At 39.7% G+C, this 23,439-nt stretch overlaps 1 protein-coding gene across 5 annotated transcripts in view; it reads right to left on the bottom strand.

Moving 5' to 3' along the window:
• The window catches only part of TSPAN9 (tetraspanin 9), a 167,567-nt gene that overhangs the window by 86,901 nt on the left and 57,227 nt on the right, over positions 1-23,439 (bottom strand). The window contains exons 3-4 of one of the 5 annotated variants that reach the window (XM_071762644.1): positions 6,339-6,420; positions 3,463-3,542 (exon numbers count right to left, since the gene is read on the bottom strand). The exons of 2 other annotated variants lie outside the window; for them this stretch is intronic. In XM_071762644.1, the coding sequence (XP_071618745.1) occupies positions 3,463-3,525 (63 nt within the window). In that variant the 5' untranslated portion in view covers positions 3,526-3,542; positions 6,339-6,420. Of the gene's footprint in view, positions 1-3,462; positions 4,392-6,338; positions 6,421-23,439 lie in introns of those variants that run through there. 2 more of the 5 variants (XM_071762652.1, XM_071762624.1) reach the window with 2 other exon arrangements.

The raw sequence follows: 23,439 nt of genomic DNA, 5'->3' as shown, positions 1-23,439 counted from the left end.
CAGTACGTTTGCTACATAGTGACAGAGAAAATCCACTCACCACCCCACTTCTCCATCACCTTCAAACACATTGGTGTACATACATATATCTGTATATATTAAAAACACCCTATATACAAATCATGTGCATAATATATAATATGCATATATAGTTGGTCTTAAAATATATATATATATATATATATATATATATATATATATGTATGAGGTGGCTGCCAGGCTGAAGGAGTGTAACAGCTCACTGCCACATGAGGGACAGCTTAGGTTCCACACTTTTTCTCTATGTCAAAAGCAAATAATGGAAAAGAAACCCTCTTTCTCTATAGAAGGACATCCGTCTTTGGGCCAACACTGAGAATCATTCAAGACAAAAATGTCCAGCATTCTGGGATGCCAAAGGATGCCACCAGTCTTCATTTTCAAAGTAAGCATTTCAGAAACATTGTTTCACTGTGACGGAACAACACCTCCCATGAGATGGGATTTCTGCCACCACAGGCTCAGAACAATGTAGCCTTGTGACAAGCAAGCTGGTCAGACAGATTGCTTATTGCAGCTGTACAGCTGCTGGGCTGGCACCTGTTTAAAGACTCCCTAAAATGCAGTTTTCCAACCTCTGTTTCCAGTTGCCTGAATCAGCTCCTGTGTGAAAAAGAAATGAAACAAGATGCAAGATGCTTCTTGTCTTTGTCACAAGGTAAGCACAGCAGTGGTCTCGTCTCTGAAGATCAGGAATCTCATCCTGCTTTGATCCCCAGGTTTAGAAAATTTCCTTCTGAAAAATGAGTCCTCTCTTTTTTAAAAAATGAGTCACCTTGCATTACAGAAAACAACAGTCACTGCTCAAGAACAGGCCACAACTTCATGTTTTTGAACTTAAGTTTCCTAACAAAAACTCGTAAGGAAGCAATGAAAACAAGTAGGAATGGAAAAAAATGGGTTAAGAAAGACAGGACTGAAACAGCAGGAGTGCTTCAGGACAGGGTAGAAGTGGAGGGCACTGGCAGAGCTGTGTGAGGAGCCCAGGGCTGGGCTAGCAGGAGAGTTCACATGAGGAGTGAGAGAGATACTGCAAGTGCTCTGTGTCAGCAAGGAGCACGTACAGAGCCAAACATCCAAAACCTGTGAAATAGTCATAGTAGAACTAATATAGATTCCACATACAAAGGAAGAGGCAGCAAACCACAGAACACCTGCCTGTAGTATGCTTTAATCTAGCTTGTGTTTCCATAAGTAAAAAGAGATTGCAATGGTATTCATTTGAATGGCTCAATAAAATAGCCTGGTTAAAAAATACAAGAATCTAGCAACACTGCAGTCCTCTGGAAGCATGCATGGGAACATCAAGATTGGCTTGCAAAATTGAATATAAGCCAGCTAAAGTGAAGAAAGGGAGACTTCTGATCAATGTAAAGCAGGCTAGTGGATCAAATTTCCATTGTAAACTACTTTCAAAAGCATCTCACATCTTGCATTTAGTGTTTTTCCATAATCTCTAGGATTCACCACTCTGGAGTATCATTTTCACTCCGTAGACCCTGGTTCATACATAAAGCATTTTTAGAATATTAGGCAGAGATATGGTGACAAACCTTAATAACAGAAAGAGCAGCAATATAAGCCTCACATTAAAAGACATGGTAGGGAGGGTGTAAAAGGGATTAAGAGGTAAGAGCTGATGAAGCACAGGATACTAGAGAACTGTTCCAGATGGTAGGGTAGTTTTAACATAATAAAATACTGTTTTTGTATAGAAGTCCAGTGGGAGCTGAGTAAAGAGTAGCATGCAGATGAGTTCTGAAATAATTTGCATGTGCAAGGAATGGAAAAAAGGACACTGAAGGTCAAGAAAATTGCGCTTGGGAAGGTGAGAAAAGCAAAGAATGATACTGCATCTAAGAAGGTGAGGGGTAAGAGAGACCTAATGACTGATCACAGAGGACATGAGTGATGATTAGAGAAAAAAGCTGTTCCAAAACTAACCACAATATACAGCATATGAAAAAAATACTTCCAGGGTATCAAAGTAGTGCAGCATTGGGTCAAACAGACAGATTAAAAACCTGGTGTGTTCACAGTGATTAATTCCAGAAATAGTTAAGGCAACTTTCTGGTAGTTTGCGTAAAGAAAATAAAAGGGAAAAAAAAAAGTAAAAATTCACAAGTGAAATTTGATAAGATGTCTTTCAGGGACCAGTTCTGTCCTTCTATTTAAGTAAGACTCCCACAAGTTCAGTGATTGTAGTATTTCGGTTTACTACTGATAAAAGCTGAGTTACAGGAGTGATTCAAGACCATACCAAATCTCCCATTGACTCTTGCTCTTAAATGTTATTTCAGTAAGTAGGTCAAGATAAAGAGAGAAGCTGCTAGTAGGACTCCTAATGTGAACAAGGACATTTCTACACCAGAGGTAGCTATTGGAACTAGACTGTTCATCTCCCTTTTTCCAAAGTAAATCTAGGGATAGCAATTGCATTTATTTATGAGGCATACTGTGTATTTCTGGATCACAGCCATGAATTATTTTGTTCATGTGCCCAAGCTTTGCAAACATCAGGAAGCAGTGACCTTCAATTTCAAACTAAGCAAAACATTTTGCATTGGGCTACATTTATGCATAACTCAGTATTTCTATTAGCCTGTGACTTTCTCAGTAATACAGTTCACTCAAGGATGCCCAGCTGCTACATGACTTAACTTTTCCTACCTCCCTTGTATGTGACAATACTTTGCTCAAAGTAGCCATTACACTTTTAACTTGCTGTGGCATTGCTACATGCCTCTTGGCTAGTGGAGGAAAATCAATTTTGATCCCTCAGAAGCAAATGCAAGTCTCCAACTTCACACATCAGTGTGGCTAACTGCAGCTGAAACTGAATCCAGGTTAATTCACCATTCCAGACATTTCACAGTTATGCTGATACCTTTAGAGGTCAGAATACATGAGATTTATTGTTTTTAACTGGAAAAATGGAACAGAACTTCCTTCAAAGGAAAAAGCAGTTTGTACAACGAAGTTCACAGAAAGCAAATGAGATTTATGACGACATTGAGAATGTACTTCAAATTCAAATTAACCTGCAGCTTAATGCAACACGAGGTATTACAACAGAATGCAAAAATCCTGCCACTGCAGGATTTTAATGCTACAGTAATTCTGCTCTTCCTTAAAGCAAAAATTCTGCCCTTTCTTAGATAACCCAATTCAAAACACAGAACGGCAAGTTTGAGGAATTAATGGCCAAACTACAATAACCAGGAGATAACAAAGATAAAGAAACCTTGTACATTTTTAACCAGGCACAAGTTTAACATTGAAAATATTCCAAGCAGGTATGAGAGAGAGGGAGGAGAGGGGAGGGGAGAACTTACTGTACTGCTTCAAAGATGCACTATACACATAATGCAGCACTACAGGATACACTAGCAAATGAAGGCAACTGAAAAGGCAGTACTCACCCAAAATATTAAATTGAAAAGGAACATCATGTATTTCAAACAACACAGGCAGCCTCTTGCCATGTTGCACTTCTTAAATTCTAAAAGGAAAACAAAGGATAGATCCAGGTAAAAGACCACGTATTTGCTGCCTTTGGGTGCACTGTATTTGTCACTTTTTACGCCAGTCCCAGTCCCAACGCCGGTTCCGACGCCAGTGTGGCTCTGTGTGCGTGATCCAGTTGTACCATAGAAAGCTCCAGCAGTAAAACCTCGAACAAATTGCCTCCCTGAGGTAGATGGTTTAGCAAAATCTGAGTCTTTGCTGTCCAAAGATGGACTCCGGTGAATTGAAGAATCCTCACTACTTGACTTTTCCATGATCTCTCCTTTTACAGTTGTCAGAATCAATGTATAACATCTCTCTGCATTAAATGCAGTGCCTTGTAAATGCCACAGTGCGATAAGAGCTGTCTGTGTTTGGCTTCTCTTTTTCTTCGTACATAAATCAGATAATCACTGCAGAATTTATTCACTGCATTGTTGCTGGTTTTATTTTTTATAGGAATGTAGGCTGTACCCTATCTGTGGCATGGATTTATACACTAATATCCCATGCCAGAGCGTACTCATGATTTATCTTGATGAATCAGTTATGCAGAACTTCGTTTTTCATTCAGGAGAGCTGTAAGCTCTTTTTCTCTGCTTTTAGTCTACAGCCCTCTAATCTATAGGTAGCAGATGGTCCTTGCATCCATTTCCAAAAAGCTTCTGCAGTACACCTAGGAGACTCTGACTGAGCTGGAGCACTTTCCTTTCTCTCAGTTTCCCTCTCTGTGTCTCTCTGACTCCCTCTCACATGCTGTCTTTTTTCTTTCCACCCATTTGCAGTATCTCATTCAGTAACCTGCAACCAGAGCGCACTCTGTGTTTCACTGCTGCTGCCGTGAAATCATCAGCAACTGCAACCACTGAGTATTTCCCACAGAAATCCCTGACCTAACGATCGAGTAATAAATCCACCCTCCTGCTCGCTCCTCCCCTCTGCTTTCCATCAGGCCAGTTAGCAGAAGCCTTCTCCCCAGGGCACGCCTCCATGACATAATATCTTTAATAGGATTAGAATTACTCTTGACTATACAAGTGCACAACAGAAAATCTCTTTAAATGTCAAGTACTGTTTAGCTGTTTGTAAGCTAGAACTGTGAGACAGCGATACTCCTTTAATACTGTAAAATACTGGGGAAGTATGGATTAGACAGGCAGGTGCTAACCTCTCCCTGCTCGCTAAATTAGCAGTGATTTACATTTTCTTCCTTCCTTAAATAAATGCCTTGGGACAAGGAACTGGAATAAATCTAGGACCCAGCACATTGAATAGGCACACTTCTAAGTTATACAAGCAACTTATGTGATGGCATCACCTATGATATAATTAACCATAACCAGGAAAGCAGAGTTGCTGTCTTATGGGGCCGTCAGTCAATTCTTAAAACTCTTAAAATGTAAGGATATCCGAAGCTGCTGCAGCTATTTCCAGTCTATTGAACTACTATGTCAGAGATTGCTCTTGTATATGGCAATAAGCCATCTTACACTGCAGGTAGTCTGTGAACTAGAAACACTGACCCAAATGTCACATTTCTTTTCCAGCTAGTAGCACAACGTGCCTGCTAGGACTCTAAAACAGAGGACACAACTGTGCACGTGTGTTTGTGAGCATGCATGCAAGTGCTGGGAGGGGAAGAGGAGAAATACTTCTGGTCACGCCTGGTGCTTCCAGATTTGTCATTTTGTCATAAGCATAAAAGCAGCACACCACCGGTGCAAAGTAATTCAGCAGATTTGAAATTCAGGTTATTCTTTTCCTTTTGTAGAGAAAGAAATCATATTAGGAGGCCACTATGAAAGAAATACAGCTACCAGGAAAAGCAGAAAATTATAAGCTATTTTTCACTGACCCTTTCATATGCACATTGTAATGCAATGCTAATTAATTCAGCAGGCACCTTTCAGAAAATATAATATCCCATTTATTCACTCCTGGATAGCTATGCCCAAAAACGCCCTTTATGTAACAACACCAATATCAACACCTTAGAGCAGTGCTGTACCTTTCCTGACAGTCTTTTTCCTGAGTAAAGATATCTCCACCACAAAGTACCTCATATCACGAAATACCCAGTATTTGTACATGTAATATCTTTTGCTCCCCTCTTCTGCTCCAGAACAACATTTTAAAAACAGGTAGGCCCACGACTGTATCAACAGTGTTTATTCACTTTGCTTTTCAGAAGTCATTTCAGAACTACCTGGTCTCTTTTCCCAGGCAACTCTCAGCAAGACAAGAGGGCACGGTCTCAAGTTGTGCTGGGGGAGGTTTAGGTTGGACATTAGAAAGAATTTCTTTACTGAGAGGGTGATCAGACATTGGAATGGGCTGCCCTGGGAAGTGGTGGATTCTCCATCCCTGGAGATATTTAAAAAGAGACTGGATGTGGCACTCAGTGCCATGGGCTGGTAACTGCAGCGGGAGTGGATCAAGGGTTGGACTTGATGATCTCTGAGGTCCCTTCCAACCCAGCCAATTCTATGATTCTATGATTGACTACTCAGCAGTGTGTATGGCAGCAGAAAAGCCTACATGAAAGATACATTAGTAGTGACCAAAGTAGAACGGGCCACTTCTGTACACATGTATGGTGCACATACACGTTTCAACGTGAGACTTCATCAGAAACCAACTTTCTTAGAAAAATACATGGATGAGAGGCCACAGCCAGGTACCTGCCTCAGACAAAGGAGCATGCAGAAGAAGTTTCATTCAAACCCAAGGCAAATGTCAGAGTATGCATTTAGAAGCCTGATAAAACTCTCCTGTTTGCACATTGACTTACTGTGTCACTGCAATCCTGGGCTGCAGATGGATGTTTTCAGTGGTTTTTACTTGTCACAAAATATTGAACTTTCAGCCTAAACCTATGAGAAAGAACAAGTATTTTAATGCGTTTTTTCCTGTTGCATGAACTGGTTTGCTATAAAATTTACACAGATTTAGACTAGCTTAAAAAAAAATAAATTAATATTGCTGTCCTCCTCAAGGTTTAAAAAAAAAGAAAGAATATTTTGTAATAAACAAAAATCTCTACAAATCCAGTAGAGTTTTTAAACATCAGAAACAAATAAAATAAAAAAAAAAAGCAACTCGGCCTCCAAGCATTTTTTGCCTTTCCCTGGGTTTTCATTATCAGACCTTGTAAAAGTTTTTAAGCTTTCTATTTTTGCCTTCAAATACCACACAAGATTAGTTTTCCATTACCTCCAATGCATCTTCCATTAAGAGTTCCTGTGACTGATCTACATCCCATTTTATACTCCAGCATGAACAACCCAAGACATGTAGAGCCAATAATCAGCTTCAAAATCCAAACTTGAGAAACAAGCACCAGGCCAAACAAGGTTCAGATCAGCCTTGCTGTGTGCACAGAAAATATATGATGCTCTTACAGTTATTCTGTTGCCACCAGGGAGACTTCACAAGCTTCAGTAACCTTCCACCACTTGAATTTGCAGGATGAAGCAGCTTTATAGATTAGATGTCACTTCCTCCTGCTGGAACTCTAACTCAATATTTATGTAGCTCAGTTAATAAATCACACAGAACTGCTCGTTTGTTGGGGGGAAAAAAAAAAAGGGAAAAAAAAAAAAAAGGAAAAAAAAAAAGCAGCAGTGAAAAAGCTGTAACCAGTTCATACAGCTGTGTTTTGACTGGCCACTGTACTTAACTCTGCCTCTGATTGAGACTTCAGTGGTAGGCATTGCTACAGGGCCATACATCAGCACCTCACAGTCACACCACTTGACAGTGTAACCTCAGCACAGGAGCAAATGTTTTGTTTCACTATGGATCTCACCTATGTTAAGTAGTTAGGGCATGAAAAACATTCAGAAACTCACTCAGTACTTCATTAATCTTTGATTACTGAATCACAGAATTTTGTTGCTGAGAGATGACTCCACATCAACAAAAATCATTTCAGTTCCACACACGCTTGTCTGGGACGAGGCAACAAACACCAGTCCATCACACCCAAATAGCTCAGCCAAGTATTAAGGGTAAGAATTTAGGCCACTTCCAGAAACCACATATGAAAATGGATGTTATGGAAGTAGCAGAAAAATGCAAAGGAAGTGGATTAATAATAATGCCCAAATAATACAGGCTGGTTGTCCTACTGAAACTGATTTACTAGGTTCCCTCCAAGGAACAGTCTACAATTGTCCTCAAAATACAGATCTGAACAACTTCAGGTTTTATCAGAAGTCACAAATTAGTTAACATTTTGTCTCAGCCCTTAGTTTTCTCAAACCAGAACTTCAGTGACAATTATGCCCAGCTAGAGCACTGCAGAACCCATGTTTGCTTCTGCCCTATCAGCTGGTTGTGCACAACTGACTTGTGGAACCATGCTTCAAAACAGCAAAATCTGACCACGTTTATGAACATATTTACAACCATGTCTTTATACAGACATAACACAGACATAAAATGTTTTTCAGCAATATATAAAAATTATGCCTATTTTTCCACTGCTAAAAGTTGCAAACCCATTTTACAAGACATTCCCCTTAAATGATCTTGCTGATCCAGTGAGATGGAGAGGTATTACATTAAGCAAGAACAGGAACAAACACTAAAGGCTACGTAAAAATATCCTAAGCTTTTGTTATAGTTTCCCATGACTCTTGACTTGAAAATATTAAACTCCAGAAGTTTTTAAAAATGGAAAATATAACTCCAGTCACCACGATTTATGAGACATTTTAGAACTTATTATATATTTTACCTTGAAGTTTCTATTATGTAGGATAGTGCTACTGTCACCATTTTAAATATGGGAAACTTGAGGACCGAGACATTTGCTGAGGATGAATAGGAAATTGCTGGCAGAAAAGCAAACTGAATCTGCACCACACATGGTCTCCACTACTACACTAAACATTCTCAATTATTTTTAGAAATCATGAGTTTTAGTGACTCTGACACATGACTTCAGAACAATACCAAGCCCTCCAGAGAAACACACAAATGCATACACTAACAACTGTTTAAAGGATAGGGTTCTTAAAATCATTCTTTTCTTTTGAATTATATTGACCAAGAACTCAGTTATACAAGCTTTCCTCAGGGTAGCAAGGCAGAGAAAGAACCAAGGCTGCTGAGGATAAACTTGGTGACTACATCATTCCAAATCCTGGAAGGCCAGGAGAAGGAGATATGTAACAAGTGTCAGAAGGAATAATTTACAACAATTGCATACAGTTGTCAAGGCATGAAAGCTCAGATTTAAAACAAACAAACAAAAAAAAACATCTCACCAAATTTATTTTGGAGTAAGCTCAAAGGGAAAAGAAACTCCAAAAAATGAAAATTTTTCTCCTACGTGAAATTAGTATCACATGAGAGGAAGAAAAAACCAAAACAACAGGACTTCATGCTCCTGCTTCAACAACAAATCGCTTAGAGGTTCAACCAAACCAAAATACCTGGAGTTCCCAGGGCTGTCAAGGGTGCATTTATCTTTCACAAAACTGCATTTTCCAACATGAAAAGTTTCCATTACAAACAGTTTTGGAGATTCCAATCACTGGTCCTAACTTCCCACATTATTTAGAGCATATATGAACACAATCACTGCCAAGTGAGAAGAGATGAGAAGAATGCCAAGAGAGAAATGCATATTTAGTTTCTCTACTAGGATGAAAAGCAGCCACTTCTAATACGTTCAGAAAACCACTGTTTCCTTGGGTATTTGATGGACACACAGATGACAGAGGAGGAGACAGGATTCATTAAGAAACAGATGTGCTCACAGCTGGTACCTGCATTCTGACCAGTAAATTATTCTCTTCTAATATTTTGTGAGAGAGGGCAGAGACAAGCTCATGTCCTTCTGTCTTCACCCTGCTGCAGGACCAAGAGTATCCAACAGGCATCATCTGACCCTCAGTTCCACTTGTAGAAAAAAAAGCCACTTACAGAGGCCAGGTAAAAGGACCTGGGACAAGTAAGTATAGGTAGAGTATAAGTTGGAAGGAAAACACAGATATTCAGATAGGTTCTCAGAGGCTGGAACTTCATTTGGCATTGGTCTGGCTGAAGAAAAGGAGAGCTGGCAGAAAGACAGGAGTGGGACAGCACTCCAGCATGAAGGAACTGTGTGAAGCAGAGCCCCCGGGAAGACACTGAGTTTGAGATTTATGGGGAAAGGATCTCTCTTTATAGACACAGGAATTGAGAGCCTAACCACATCAATCCAACACCCACCTTCATCAGTTCTGACTTCACCCAGAGAAATTACCTTTTCCTGAAATTGTTACTGGAGAGGAAATTAATATACCTGTTTCCTCTGACATAAGGGCACTAGCATAACAGCTCACAGTTGCTTCATCAGCAACAGAGTAATGCTCCTTACAGCCAGGAGGCAAAAAGGCAAAAATCTCTCTGAATGGCCTAAATTAATGTAGTTTATACTTACATATACCAATAAGAACAGTTTGTCCTTCTGACATGATGCCCTCACTAGAGGGCTGATCAAGCAAATAAGATCCCGTTACAAGATTTTCCACTGCGACAAACATCCTTTGTTACTTGGTCCCCAACATTTCCATTAAAAACAATTTACTGTCAAAAGTGCTCATGTGGCTTAGATTTCTCTTTTAGGATTTCACACCAAAACCTCATTCTGTCTCAAAATCATACAAATGAAAGTTATAAACCATGTCAGGAACCTTAACCCACTGTGACCAGATGCAGATGATGATTTAACATCTTAATGCACAGAAGACATGGGATATGAGGGTCAAAATGTAACACGGAGTCCCAAACCTAAGAAAGTGTGGCTATGTCACGCTATCATGCCAGGTGTCCCTCAGAGACCCTCAGACTGAGCAAAAAGAATACCTGAGTTTCCAAAAAAACCAGAGAATCATAACTTTATAAAAAAGAGAAATCCTGCTACATTTAAGCTTCTAAATCAAAACATCTGTGCTAGCACATGGATCTTTTGGGGCCTTCTTTTCACTTTACAAACAACAAAATGGACTATGCTAAAGCCGGAAAAAGCCCTAGGAAAACTGATGTTAGAATGCAATTCACCACTGATACTTGCACATTTACAAACTAAAATCAAGAAAGTCTATTTATTTTTTGTTTCTGATAAGCCCTGGAAATTGAGTCTTCTTGGGCTTGGCAATGTATATATGGAGATCAGGTCAACACATTTAACAGACTACAATCTAGGCAGAAAACAAGACTTTAATAGCTGGTTCTGTATATAGTAACTATAATCGACTTTTTTTTTTTTTTAATGTTTCAAAGCTACCTGACCAATTCTCCTGATAGTCAGTGAGGAAAAATAAAATTATGAGGGGCAAATGCCCAGGTAGATAGGCCTATTCTGCCAGGTAGCAGATGCTTTGAAACAGGCTGTTTATGTCTTTTAGCATAAGAAACTATATCCCTTTAATTACAGGGCATTCATCTCATCTTCTAGAGCACTGAATATGTTGCTTCATCTCCATGAACAGCTAATCCTTAAATTCTGCTGAGAACTTAGCCTCATAATCTTACAGCAATGAGTTCCATAGGTTCCATATGTAAAAATACACAACAACTTCCTCTTAATCAGTCAGTATTAAACCTTTCAGCTCCATCCTCTATTTAGGCATCATCCCATAATTCATTATTTTGTAATCCTCTATTATATTCCATGTCATCTGTCCTTCATTAATCTAAGCATTTATCTTTTCAGTGTCTTCTTTTATTGAAAGCTCTCTGATTCCATAATAATTTCTGTTAATCACCTTGGAGCTTCTTTCTAACTGAGTTATATACAGTAATCTTTTCCAATTTACTGATGAAAATATCTGTTTAAAGGACAAGAGCTACCAGTCAAATTCAAAATTAATTTAATAAACGCTGTTTCGTGTCAAGACCTTATCTTTATGACAGTGAAGTCATTCAGAATCAGCAGACCTTCCTTTATCATTGCTATTCTGCTTTCCTATTTCAGATTCAAAATTTGGTCTCTGAAAAGCTCAGCACTTCAGAGCCAAACTCTCTTTACGGTTTAAATTCTTTATCACACCTGTAGAAGGAAAGCGGCTTTTCTCACTACAGCTGCACCAGTTTAATACCAGTTATCTGTAAAACCATCAGGAAGCCCATCTTCAAGTCAGGGACCCCTTGTAATGGAAATAATATAAGACAAACCAAGCCTCGGTCATCAATGATGTAAAAAAATGTGCAGTGCTAACCACTGTCCCCTCCCAGTACACAAAAATGTACACAGAGAAGTGCTTTTTACTGCACAGAAAAAATGAGATCAGGAGAGTAGAAAGCTGTCAGCCAGGAGCAGGAAGGCAGCAACATCATATTCCTGATATGCCCATGGGATGACACATCAGAAATCAGATCTTCAAAACCATGCTTTAAAAATTGAAGACCAAAAAAAGAAAGTAGAGACAAGAAAGTGAGACAGAAAAAAAAAAAAGAGTGGTAAATAAGAACCTTTTTTCTTTTTTCTTTTTTTTTTCTTGTTCCAGAGGTAAGGTACAGGTGCTTCTCTTCCAACCCAGTTCAAGTGATGGTCAGTTGACTATGGATTAAAAGAAGCTAGCAAGTAGCAGAAGGCTTTGGCCTATCATGAGTGATGGCATCTCTTCTTCTTGGACAGAGTAGGAGAGCATCATTAACACAAGAACTCTTCTAACCCTGTCTAATGTGTACAAATCCCTGAGCAAAATCAGGTGGCTATGCTTTTACTTCTGTTCCAGAGAGGCTGTCTTTCATTAGCAGCCTGCTGTTCTGAATTAATTGACAGCTGCTGTCTATGTATTAGGAGAACTATGAAAATTTAATACAAACATATTAAAAAAAACAGCCCTCATACATATGGCTCCACCTGAACAAAGAACAAGAATGATGTAAGCATTCATTTTTAAAAGGCAGCACACATCTCTGAAGCCTCCTCAATTATGCCATGAAGGAACATTTCTAGGCACATTCCTCCCACAATTGAGTGGATGCCTTAATTGCTAAAATATTAACTTTTTGGCACTTAAGTATAAACAGGTGTGATTCTATGAATGGGGACACTTAAAACCACTGTGTCAGGGCTGGCAGAGACCCAGATGTCTACAATGGGCAACTAACTTCCAGCATTATTTTAGGCTCTCTTTCCCATTAACTCATCACCAGCCCCAGCCTCCAATTTCAGACATCACTGAAAGTGGCAGACCAATTACCTTACTGGAGAGCAATCCCCTCAGAGGTCTGTAAGTTATCAGAAAGCTGTTTACCAGCAGCATTTCCAAGCAAAACCTGATCCCAGGCTCCACCTTAAGGTCAAAGAGACACAGATTTCATAAAGGAGTCAAACTGTCTAAGGAATACCTGCCAGAGCCAGTAACCTCACAGCTGAAAGTTGTCAGCAGAGTAGGCTGGGTTCAAGCCACAAGATTCCCCTCTGCTAGGCCCACAACATGACCCAGGGCAGAAATATCTGGAAACATGGGTCAGACCTAGCCTCTACAGCCACTCAGTCCCCAGCCTATTCCCAGCCCTCCCTGAGGTCTACAAACTGTGGTGACAAGCTATTTTGTTAACCATTCCCCTCACATAGCTCCTTTTGTCTTTCAAGAGAGAAATTCCTAAATGCATGCAAAATATTTTTTGCTTAATTCACTGTAACTCAAACACGCCAGAAGTACAATTAACAGCACTTCACAAGTTCTGAACAAACCACTGCATTAACAGCCACATTTCATCTACTGGTTTGGGATGGAGTCTTCTACAGCTTTCAGTAATCTTCTACATAGATTCAGAATAAAGTCCACTGACTCCTCCCTGTCTTGAAGCTCTTTAGATCTATAAAATAATCCTACCTGAGCACCTGCATCTGTCCTTGCAATAAAGTTTATCTACTCTCACAATAAAGCTTCTTGCATGTTGTGCAGTAACCCTGTGTGATATGGTCAACTTCAGCATTAAAAATAGGATGCACATGTAATGTTACAATCATGCAATTAATGCTTTCTCCTTTGCCAACAACAAAGTCAGATTTCAATCCCAAGTGGAGGCAGAGACTTCAGTCACCTTACTCATCTTGCAAGAATGAGGCTAAATGGTTCTCATCTGTTCTGCACGAGATCCAAGAATGGGTGTAAAAATGAACCCAAGGTAAACCTCTTACTATAATCCAGCAGGTTTATGTAAGGTGCTGCTATTCATGAGCTTTGTGATCGGTGTCAGCTCCTGTTACAAGATTGTGAGAGATTAAAAATTACAACGGAGGAAAAGAAAGGAGAAAAAATTGGAGTACAGACTGAAGTGACCCTGTCTGCCAAGGCACAAAAATGATGCAGGAGTTCAGTTACCTGATTTACAGTACGAGATGCTTAAATTTACAGTATATTAATGAGCTTTTGTAAAGACAGAAGTATAACACCAAAACAAAGTTTTATGACCACACCCACATTAATTACAGAATCACAGCCTTGGTTGGAAAAGACCTTCAAGATCTAGACCAACCATTAGCTGTTAAGAAAGACTCATTTACACTTGCTCAGAACATGGTGTGCTAGCTGCAATACCAGGCATTCAGAGCCTAATATGGGGTGTAAAGAATGGATGTAAGCATGTTTGACTCTTTCCCAAAAGCCAAGCCCACATTCACTTGAGTTTTGAAAATGTTTACTGGTACCATCAGTGTCTCTCAGAAATGAGAAAAAAAAAGATACCCTCGATCAGCAGACAGAAACCAAGAATCTTGCAAAAATTCCTCATAGTGGCATGTGAAAGACAAAGAAGTAGGGTTTTTTTGAGAGGAAAACTACTTGTGTAATTCGGTCTGCTTTGATCTATTTAAGTATGTAACAAGTATGCGGCAGTTACAGTCAATCGTCCTTTAGAAGCAGCACTTCATTAATTCTTCACAGGAAGATATTTTCCATTCACAAATTAATTGGGATGCTGCTATTTTGTTTCAGAACCAACCAGTATGAAGCTTCATGCTATGCTCTGCAGAGTGCTTCAGACAAATGTATCAAATACATACCCATAAATGCTTAGTACATTATGTGTTTTAATACAACATAAACTAACGGCTTCCAACATGTAATATCACATAAAGGCAGACAGTGTTAGTATTGGTCCAAACATACTACATAGGAGTTAAATTTGATGCCCATAGTAATTATACATACATGATCTTTCCCTCTTCTCTCCGAAATAAAAATGTCTAGATTAACTTCAAAGCTAACCTGATTTGCTGAAAAGGGGTTCTCAATTTCTTCGCTTTTAAAGAAAAAGCTAATAGAAAATCTGCAATAATGTAATCCATGTGGTAATGTTTTGCTTGGTTTTGTTGTTGTTTTAACCGTATAATATCGGTGTCTATAAAACAGACCTATTCAGGTTTGGATATCAAATATGAAAGATACTGACATGAAATACATCTTGCTCCCTGGATTTTATCCAGCCTATGGTTTTCCCTCTGTGTTATTTTTCTCATATGCTCCTTTCTAGTGTTGCTCTAGTCCCTTCCCTGACAAACAAAACATTCTCTCAGGCAACCCAGACACTTTTCAGAAGAGTTTTATGAACTCATAATCCTATCCTGTATTTGAAACCCAGCTTTTCTGAATTGACCACATCTCACACTCTTCTACTTCCCTGTCTCCAACAGTGCTGTTGGTTTTATTACAGGACACTCTTGTGTTAGTATTTAGTGTTTGTATTACAGTGGCAAGGGAACTGTTTCATGAAATATTTATCAATAATGGGGTTATTCCCTTCTACTGTAAGCTAAGGTGAGATAATTTCACAGACTCAGTAATTAAAAGATTCTGTATGTTTGTCTCTTTTTGAAGAAAAACTACTTAAATCCAGACTTTTAAACCTGATTCCAATTAAAACAAGATGGCATAAACTGCACTCCGAAATCCTATGTTTCTTGTATTCCAAGGATTTTCCTTGCATTCTTTTCCTTTTAAGCCAACTTTAATGCTTTCTGCCTTAGACACTGAAAACAAAGGTTCAGAAATTGTAACTTTGGCAAATAACTTGGCCTGAGACTGAAAATAAAGAGAAAAAAAAATTTCTAGAACTCTGTAGGTTTAAAGCAAATAAAAAATAATCAAAGCTTAATCAATAGAATCAGGAGTTACAGATTTCTGAACATACAAAGAGAACAGAGCTGATGAATTGAAAGGTGCAGTTTCTCTTTCTACAAAGTATTATTCCAAACATAACGATGGTTTGCACCTGTCCTGTAATTAGAGGCCAGGTTTGTGTATTATGCTGCAAAAAAGGACTGAGAGTGTCTTGATAATTTCATAGAAACCTTATTACAGTTCAGTGCCTCCCAAAGAGTGCCAACTGCTATTCTGTAGCACTTTTAGCTCCATTTATGTAAGTGCCTCAGTTTTGTCCCTACTTCTATGTTTATATAGACGCTCTCAAATATCAATAACCTCTAACTACAGTCTGAAAGACTACATCAATACCAAGCAGTACAGGGAGGGGCTAGGGGGAATTGTTCCCTAATGAATGTTCCCAGGCATCAAAACCTTCAAAATGTCTACCACAGGACTACCTTGATACATTGTAAACATTCTCCCTATGTAAGATATAATTTTTTTTTAATTTTAATATAAAGAAAGAAAGACTTAAAAGCCAAAGAATCTGAAACAGATTTCTACACAGTGTCCTGCATTCTCAAGCAGTAAAAAACCAGACCACTTAAGGCCTGGCATGGTACACTGCTACATTACTGCTGCAAAGTGCTGTCATCCACATTCACTCTCAGATTTCACAGGCTGATCACCAGTAGCTCTTAGGCACAATCTGTAAACCCCATTTTTAAAGCAACCAAGGATCCTTCAAAACGAAAAACCAGACATACATTATCGACGCCCATTTCTTAATACTGGAAAATCTTAAGGCATTGACTTCTATTACAGAAGATAAAAGATGCATGCTTAGGGACAGAATTCCAAATTAATACGCTCTCAAGAGATGGTTACACACTAGTTTGAAATAAAACTTTCAGCTTATACAATGTTAATATTAGGGCTTTCAGCAGACACTAAGGTCAGAAAAGATGTTCTGCCCAACACATAAAAGACTCTCACTTTCCAGAAGGCTATTTATTCATTGTCTTTCAGTAGCTAAAAGACAGTTACAGAAGACAGTGCTACTTTCTTCACAAGGATGCATCTTGGCAGGGCAAAAAATAAGTTGTTCAGGGAAAAAACTGCTCTGGGTACAAGGGGAAAAAAAATCCTTGGGTGGGAGAACATAGAACATTGAGATAGATTGCTTAGAAAGATGGTGGAATCTCCCTCACTGGAAATACTCAAGAGTCAGCTTAACAAGTGCTTGGGTAACCTAAACTGAGGTCCTGCTTCCAAACTAAAGGTTGATGTGATTAAGATTTTGTCTTAATATCCCAAACTTGAGTCAGTCACTGATCCCAAAGCTGGGCTATGTGATTCCCTGTCACAGGATATTGTCTCCCTGGAGTGTGAAAGATTGACATGAGACTGTGCAGAGCTCTCTAAGGACAGAGTAGTAGAGACCTGCTTATAATGTAAGTACAATTGCAGGCACTGAAAAACTGGCAAGCTGAAGCTGCTATCACTCTGAGGAGCAGGGCAGAAAACGGTCTGTTCCTTATCAGTAGTTATATTTGACAAATTAAGAACACCCTCATCCTATCAGCTGAGTATCTGCAGTTCATAAAGCCTGTCTGATCTGTGTGAATTAATTTGGTAGTTATCCATTCTAATCTGTTAACCATTGTCTTCTTGAAAAACATGTTTAACAGAAGAAATGACACAACAAATTTCAGTCTTTTCCATCATCATATTCTGGGTTTTTTTTTTTCCCTACTGGAGTGTGAAGCCCATCAAGGGGTTTATTTGTCAGAATGCAGGACTTTCCACAAGGAAAGGACTGTAATTCATTTGCAAAAACAGGGATTAGTAATTATTTAAAGGCAATCCATCTGCCCCTAGAGATGTACCAGCTGCACAGATGAAGGGCTGTTTTAATCTCCTCAAGAATAAATTTCTGCAAGATCCCAAATTAAAGTTGTTTATATGGGAGAAGTAACCTTGATCCTTGAGTGCAGCGATGTCGAAATTTCTTTTGATGTTGTCACTACGTTGTGTCAGTGAAAAGCTATTCCAAGACTTTGATCTGACAAACTGTTATCAGGTTAGATGCACACATCTCCTTAACTGGGCATTATAACATAGAGTAATGTCATTTCTTATAAATAGTATAAAAAGTTGTTTCAGATACAGCTTTTATCTTCTCATAGGCCAGTGAAAGAGTCCATGAAACTGCACAAAAATTATCAGTGGAGGAGAGAGAGAAAAGGAAAGGGGTGGGAGAAGATAAAGGGAGAAAAATCCTTTTGCTCACTGAAACATATTAGTTCAGAGTATCTCAGATGGCATGAGTGAATAAAACTTTTTGTACAGAAGTTTGACTTTAACAGCTGTTGTTCCTTTAAGTGCCACAAGAGACACCAGATTTACTATATGAGTAATGTATACTGGCCTGGTTACTAAAGCTTTTCATCAAAATACTGAGTAAAGGACTATTTTTTCAAAGAGACAAGGCAATTTACCAAGCAAAATGGTACTGCATCTGGCCACATTCCCAAATAACTGCTTTACTGCTAAAGCCTTTAACAGTTATGAACAGTCTTATCATAGAATCGTTTGGGTGGGTTGGAAGATACTTTAAAAATGGACTAGTTCCAACACCTCTGCATGGGCAGGGACAACTCCCACTGGACTGGGTTGCCCAAAGCCCATCCAACCTGGCTGTGAGCACTTCCAATGATGGGGCACCCACAAGCTCCCAGGGCAACCTGTTTCAATGTCTCATCACACTTAAGAATTTTTTCCTAACATCTAACCTAAATCTTCCCTCTTTTAGATTAAAGCTATTGCCCTATGCCCTATAAATACTCTCCAGCTTCCAGGTACTGGGAGGCTGCTGACTTGCTGGCCATACTTCTTTTGATGCAGTCCAGGACATAGATTGGCTTTCTGGGCTGCAAGCTCCCATTGCCAGTTCATGCTAAGCTTCTCATCAACTATCACCCCCAAGTCCTTCTCAGAGCTGTTTTCAAACCAGTCTCCAACCAGACTGTATCTGTGTTTGGGATTGCCCTCACCCAGGTGCAGAACCTTGCACCTGCACTTCCTGCAGTTTGCACAAGCCACCTCTCAAGCCTGTCAAGGTCCCTCTGGATGCCACCCCTTCCTGCCACGTGTCAACCTCACCACACAGTCTGGGGACATCAGCAAACTTGCTGAGGGTGTCCCTGGTGCCAACAAAGATGTTAAACAGCAGCAGTCTGAGTACCAACCCTTGAGGAATGCCACACAAGATTGGTGACCATTTTCACATCGAGCCATCAAACACAGCTCTGTGAATCTGAACATCAAAACTTATCCTTATCTACTGAGTGGTCTGTCCATCAAATCCACATTGTTCCAGTTTAAATATCAGAATATCATGCAGGACAGTGTTGAACACTTTACACAGGTCCAGGTACATCATGTCTGTTGCTCTCCCTTTTTCTACCAATGCAGTGATTCCATTGGAAAAGGCCATCAGATCTGTCAGGCAGGTTTTGCTCTTAGTGAAGCCATACTGACTGTCACCACTTCTTCATTTTCCATGTGCCTTAGCAGGGCCCTTAGGAGGATCTTGCTGGGCACAGAGGTGAGACTGATTCATCTGTAGTTCCCCACCTCTTCTTTTTTTCCCTTTTTAAAAATGGGGGTCATGTTTCCCCTTCACCAGTCAATGGGAGCTTCACCAGACTGCCATGACTTCTCAAAGATGATGGACTGTGGCTTTGCAACTTCATCCACCAGTTCTTCCAAGAGCTGCAGATGAATCCCATCTGGTCCCACAGACTTGTGCACCTTCAGGTTCTTGAGATGGTCTTGAACCTGCTCTTCTCCTATAGGAGGGGGATCTTCCTTTTCTCAGTCTCTCCCTTTGTCCTCTGTGACTTGGGTGGTTTGACGAGAGCCCTTGCCAGTGGGTGAAGATTAAGGCAAAATAGTCACTGAATATCTCAGCCTTTTCCAAGTCCTGCATGACCAGGTCTCCTGCTTCCTTCTGAAGAGAGCCCACATTTTCCCCGGTCTTCTTATTACTGACATTCCTGTAGAAATTTTTCTTGTTGTCTTTAGCAGTCTCTGGCCAGATTCAATTCTTCCTTCACTTTGGCTTTCTTAACCTGATCCCCGGCTTCCCTGACTTCCCTGTACACCTCCCAGTTTACCTGTCCTTGCTTCCAACTTTTGTAGGCCTTGTTTTTACATTTATCTGCGGCCAGGAGCTCCTTGCTCATCCTGGCATTCCTGCCAGACTTCCTCTTTGTTTTGACAGATTTCTCCTGGGCATGGCAGAGGTGATCCTTGAATATGGACCAGCTTTCCTGGGCTACTCTCCTCTCCAGGGTTTTGCCCCATGGTATCCTCCCAAGCAGATTCTTGAAGAGGTCAAAGTCTCCTCTCTTGAAATTGAGGGTAGCGAGCCTGCTCTGCACTTTCCTCACTGCCCTAAGAATTCTGAATTCTATCATCTCACGGTCACTGCAGCCAAGTCTCCTGTTAAGTTTTACATCATCCACCCGCCCATCTCTATCACTGAGGCATCACCTAGATCTTTCATTCTGCAGCAGATGTACATGGTGTGCTATTTTCCTTGGGATTTTGAAGGATCATTACTCACATTGTCTCTAACCTCTTTGTCAAGTGCCCTTCTAAGGGAAAGGATTAGCATATGGAAATGCCTACTCTACGGCATTTTGCTGTGTCTACAGTGATATATTACAAGGACCATAAAATACAAAGAAAATAAAACACAGGCTTGTTCCTTGGTGCTAATAATGCTAAAAAGACATTTAGAGGAAACTGCTGCAAGAACTGAAATCTTCTTAACTTCCCAATTTCCAGTACTCATGTTAATATAAAGCACAATTAATTTTGATGATCAGTTTAAAGAATCTTGTACATGTGCATTCAAAGTGGTGTGCATTCGCTTCATTCTTACAGAATCAAACATTTTTTCATACTCTGACATGATTTGTTTCAAGGCTTATCTGAGTAGCCATTCAGGTTGACAACAGTTTCTCCCCATAGCAAGTAACCCTATTCTACATTAAATTAGTATTGCCTGCTCCAACTAGAGGAAAAATTACTTGCTACAGAGAAAAATAAAAACTCCTTACATAGTTCCTGTAGATTTAAAAAATAATAAACAATTCCTCTCTTCCTAACAGGATCTGGTCTCCTTGAAATTCTTCAAGTTTTATTTCAGCATGCCAGTACATATTAAGTGCACACTTAAAGCTGTTACAAGAGTCAAAGAACAGGATGAACATGCAGAAAATGAGGTGAACTCCCCTTTTAAGCTCTAAAATACATGCAGTGATAAACCTAGGTCATTCAGTGGTTAGTTCTAGTTTATCTTGGTGTCTGCTTTGCCTCCAGACTTCCTAAACATAAAAACCATCCAACCAACCAACCAACCAACCAACCAACAAAAAAACCCTCTTTACTATAATGAAGCTGCAACATGGCAGCAATAACAGATTCTAGCCACTCCTCTTTCCCCAAATCCCATGACGTACTTTCATTCTGGATTTCTAAAGAAATAAGATTTATGCAACCGGACTGCCTATCAGCTTCAGTCAAACCTGAGAGAAGGGCACAGGCACAGTGCCACACGAGGCCTAGAAACCCAACCCACAGACAGCAGCACGTGTTTGGGGTATCACAGCACAGCAGAACAGGCTCCAAGGCTGCACTCACACTTCATGCCATGCACTGACCCTCCACAGCCCCATCGGAGGGATATAGAGGAGATGTCAGAGTTTGGGGGAGTGGAAACTGGGAAAGGAAGAAAGAAGGGAGGAGTCTGTCATGAGGTCAGCCATAAAAAGCCAAAAAAAAAACAACTCAAAAAACCCCCCAAAAAACCAACAACATAAAAGAAGAGAGCTCATTTGTTCTGCCTGTGGCAGAGTTTTAAATTGTAAAATACTGAACTGGGGCTGGCTGGTCACCCCTTCACCTCTAACAGTGTGCAGAGTTGCCTCCAGTATACATCAGAGCAGCAGCAGAAAGCAAATACTCACAAGTCAGGTCACAGTAGCTTGACAGCTGTACTCATGAAGCTCAGGTATGTGCAAAATGGCCCAGGCTCTCTTTCAGGGCAGGGCATTCTGCAAGAAAATTTATGGACTCCCACCGTAAAGGGGTCATGACTTGAGTGGATGACAGAACCTTCTTGTATTTTCCTGAATATAATTTCTATTTCTGTGCTTATCAGGATTAAATAAATACTTTTTTTTTTCTTTTTTGCAAACAACTGAACCTGATTCTTATGACCAGGCAAGGTGTCCAGGAATCCAAACAGCAAGCTAAAAAACATTACATGCCTTATATGAGAGCCAGACCTCTGAAGCTGAGACACGGTTTCACTGAGACATTAAAGAAAACTTGATTGAAGTTGTCAGCTGAGCAGCACTCAATGTGAATGCAATTATCAAAGCAGCATGGTTACAAAGAGATGAGGCAGAAGCTCACTTTAAAAGCTGCCCTCATGTAATCATTGAAAAAAGGATCCCAAAATACTCAAATATTTCAGTCATTCTACTCACAGCTCTTGCAGTTCTCAGCAACTGCTCAAATAGACCATTTCCAACAACATTCAGAGTAATTTTAATTTTTTTTTACAACTGTTATTTTCTATAATACACACCAAACCAGGTAAGAAAATAAAGCGATTCACTTCACCCTAACAGCACTGAGTCATCTAGAACACAAGATAAACACTAAGATGAACCTGAAGACAGAAAGTACAAGTGATAGTTCAAGCAATTAAGTTTATATATAAAAATACAGTCATACTAACAGCCAGCCATGCATGTTTATTTCTCTGTTTCAACCAGCAAATAAGTCTTCAAGAGTCTAGCACAGACTGGTTACTGTTCCTCAAGCAACACAATCTCTGCACGGGCTTATGTTCCGACTGAAATCTACCTCCCCAAAACCCCTGTGACCCCTAATATAAATAGCACATTAGCCCCAAAATTCCTCTTCCAAGTGTAATAGCCACCCTTATCTTAGCTGTGCTAATGCCCCTCACAGTAGGCAGAAAAGTAAAAAAAAAGCAAAACCAAACTACCAAACCTGGCTATGGATGGTTGTGATCCTTAATTACCTCTAAATAAGTAATTGAACCAATTTGAGGTTAAAAATTCTTTTCAGGTTAGGAAGGTGAAACTCACCCCCTATCCTATATCTTTTTTTTCACTCTAAACCATGATTTTTTATGTAATGAGATCTATGTACTCATAGATGTACTTATACATACATAGATGTACTTACTACATCCCTTAATGTAAATGAGAGTAGTTAATGTAGCTCAGTATTAGCTTGCACCTAGCATTGGTAGAACTGAACCACTCTGCCTGCTAGAGAGCCAAGAAAGAGTGTGAACAGTCAAAAAGAACTGGAGGGGTGCCACAACTGTTATAATAAACTTAAAGGCAAGGTTCATTTTCTGCTTTGTGTTTTACAGCCCTTAAGTAAAATCCCTCATTGCAGTTCCTAAGACCAGGCTGCAGTACAAAAAATAATCAGGTAGGCTTTGGCATTGTACAGACCTGCTTTTCAGTTATATTGAAAAAACTGAGCCTTTGCTGGTGTGGTGGAGTTACGTGGTTGTATAGCTTGCACAGTGCTTTCTGAAAATGGTACATGGGGTACATTGTACAAAAGAAACATTCTGAGAACACTACTCAAGAAGTGGCATTCAGAAGTCCTACCTCAAAAACACACTTTTAGCTGCACATGCTTTTCCTTTCCCACCTTCCTTTATAATCTGTG

Source organism: Heliangelus exortis, chromosome 1, assembly GCF_036169615.1.
Source record: "Heliangelus exortis chromosome 1, bHelExo1.hap1, whole genome shotgun sequence".
In the NCBI taxonomy this organism is placed as follows: Eukaryota; Metazoa; Chordata; class Aves; order Apodiformes; family Trochilidae; genus Heliangelus; species Heliangelus exortis.
The sequence above is the reverse complement of the archived record's forward strand: the minus strand, read 5'-3'. Positions and strand labels throughout refer to the sequence as shown.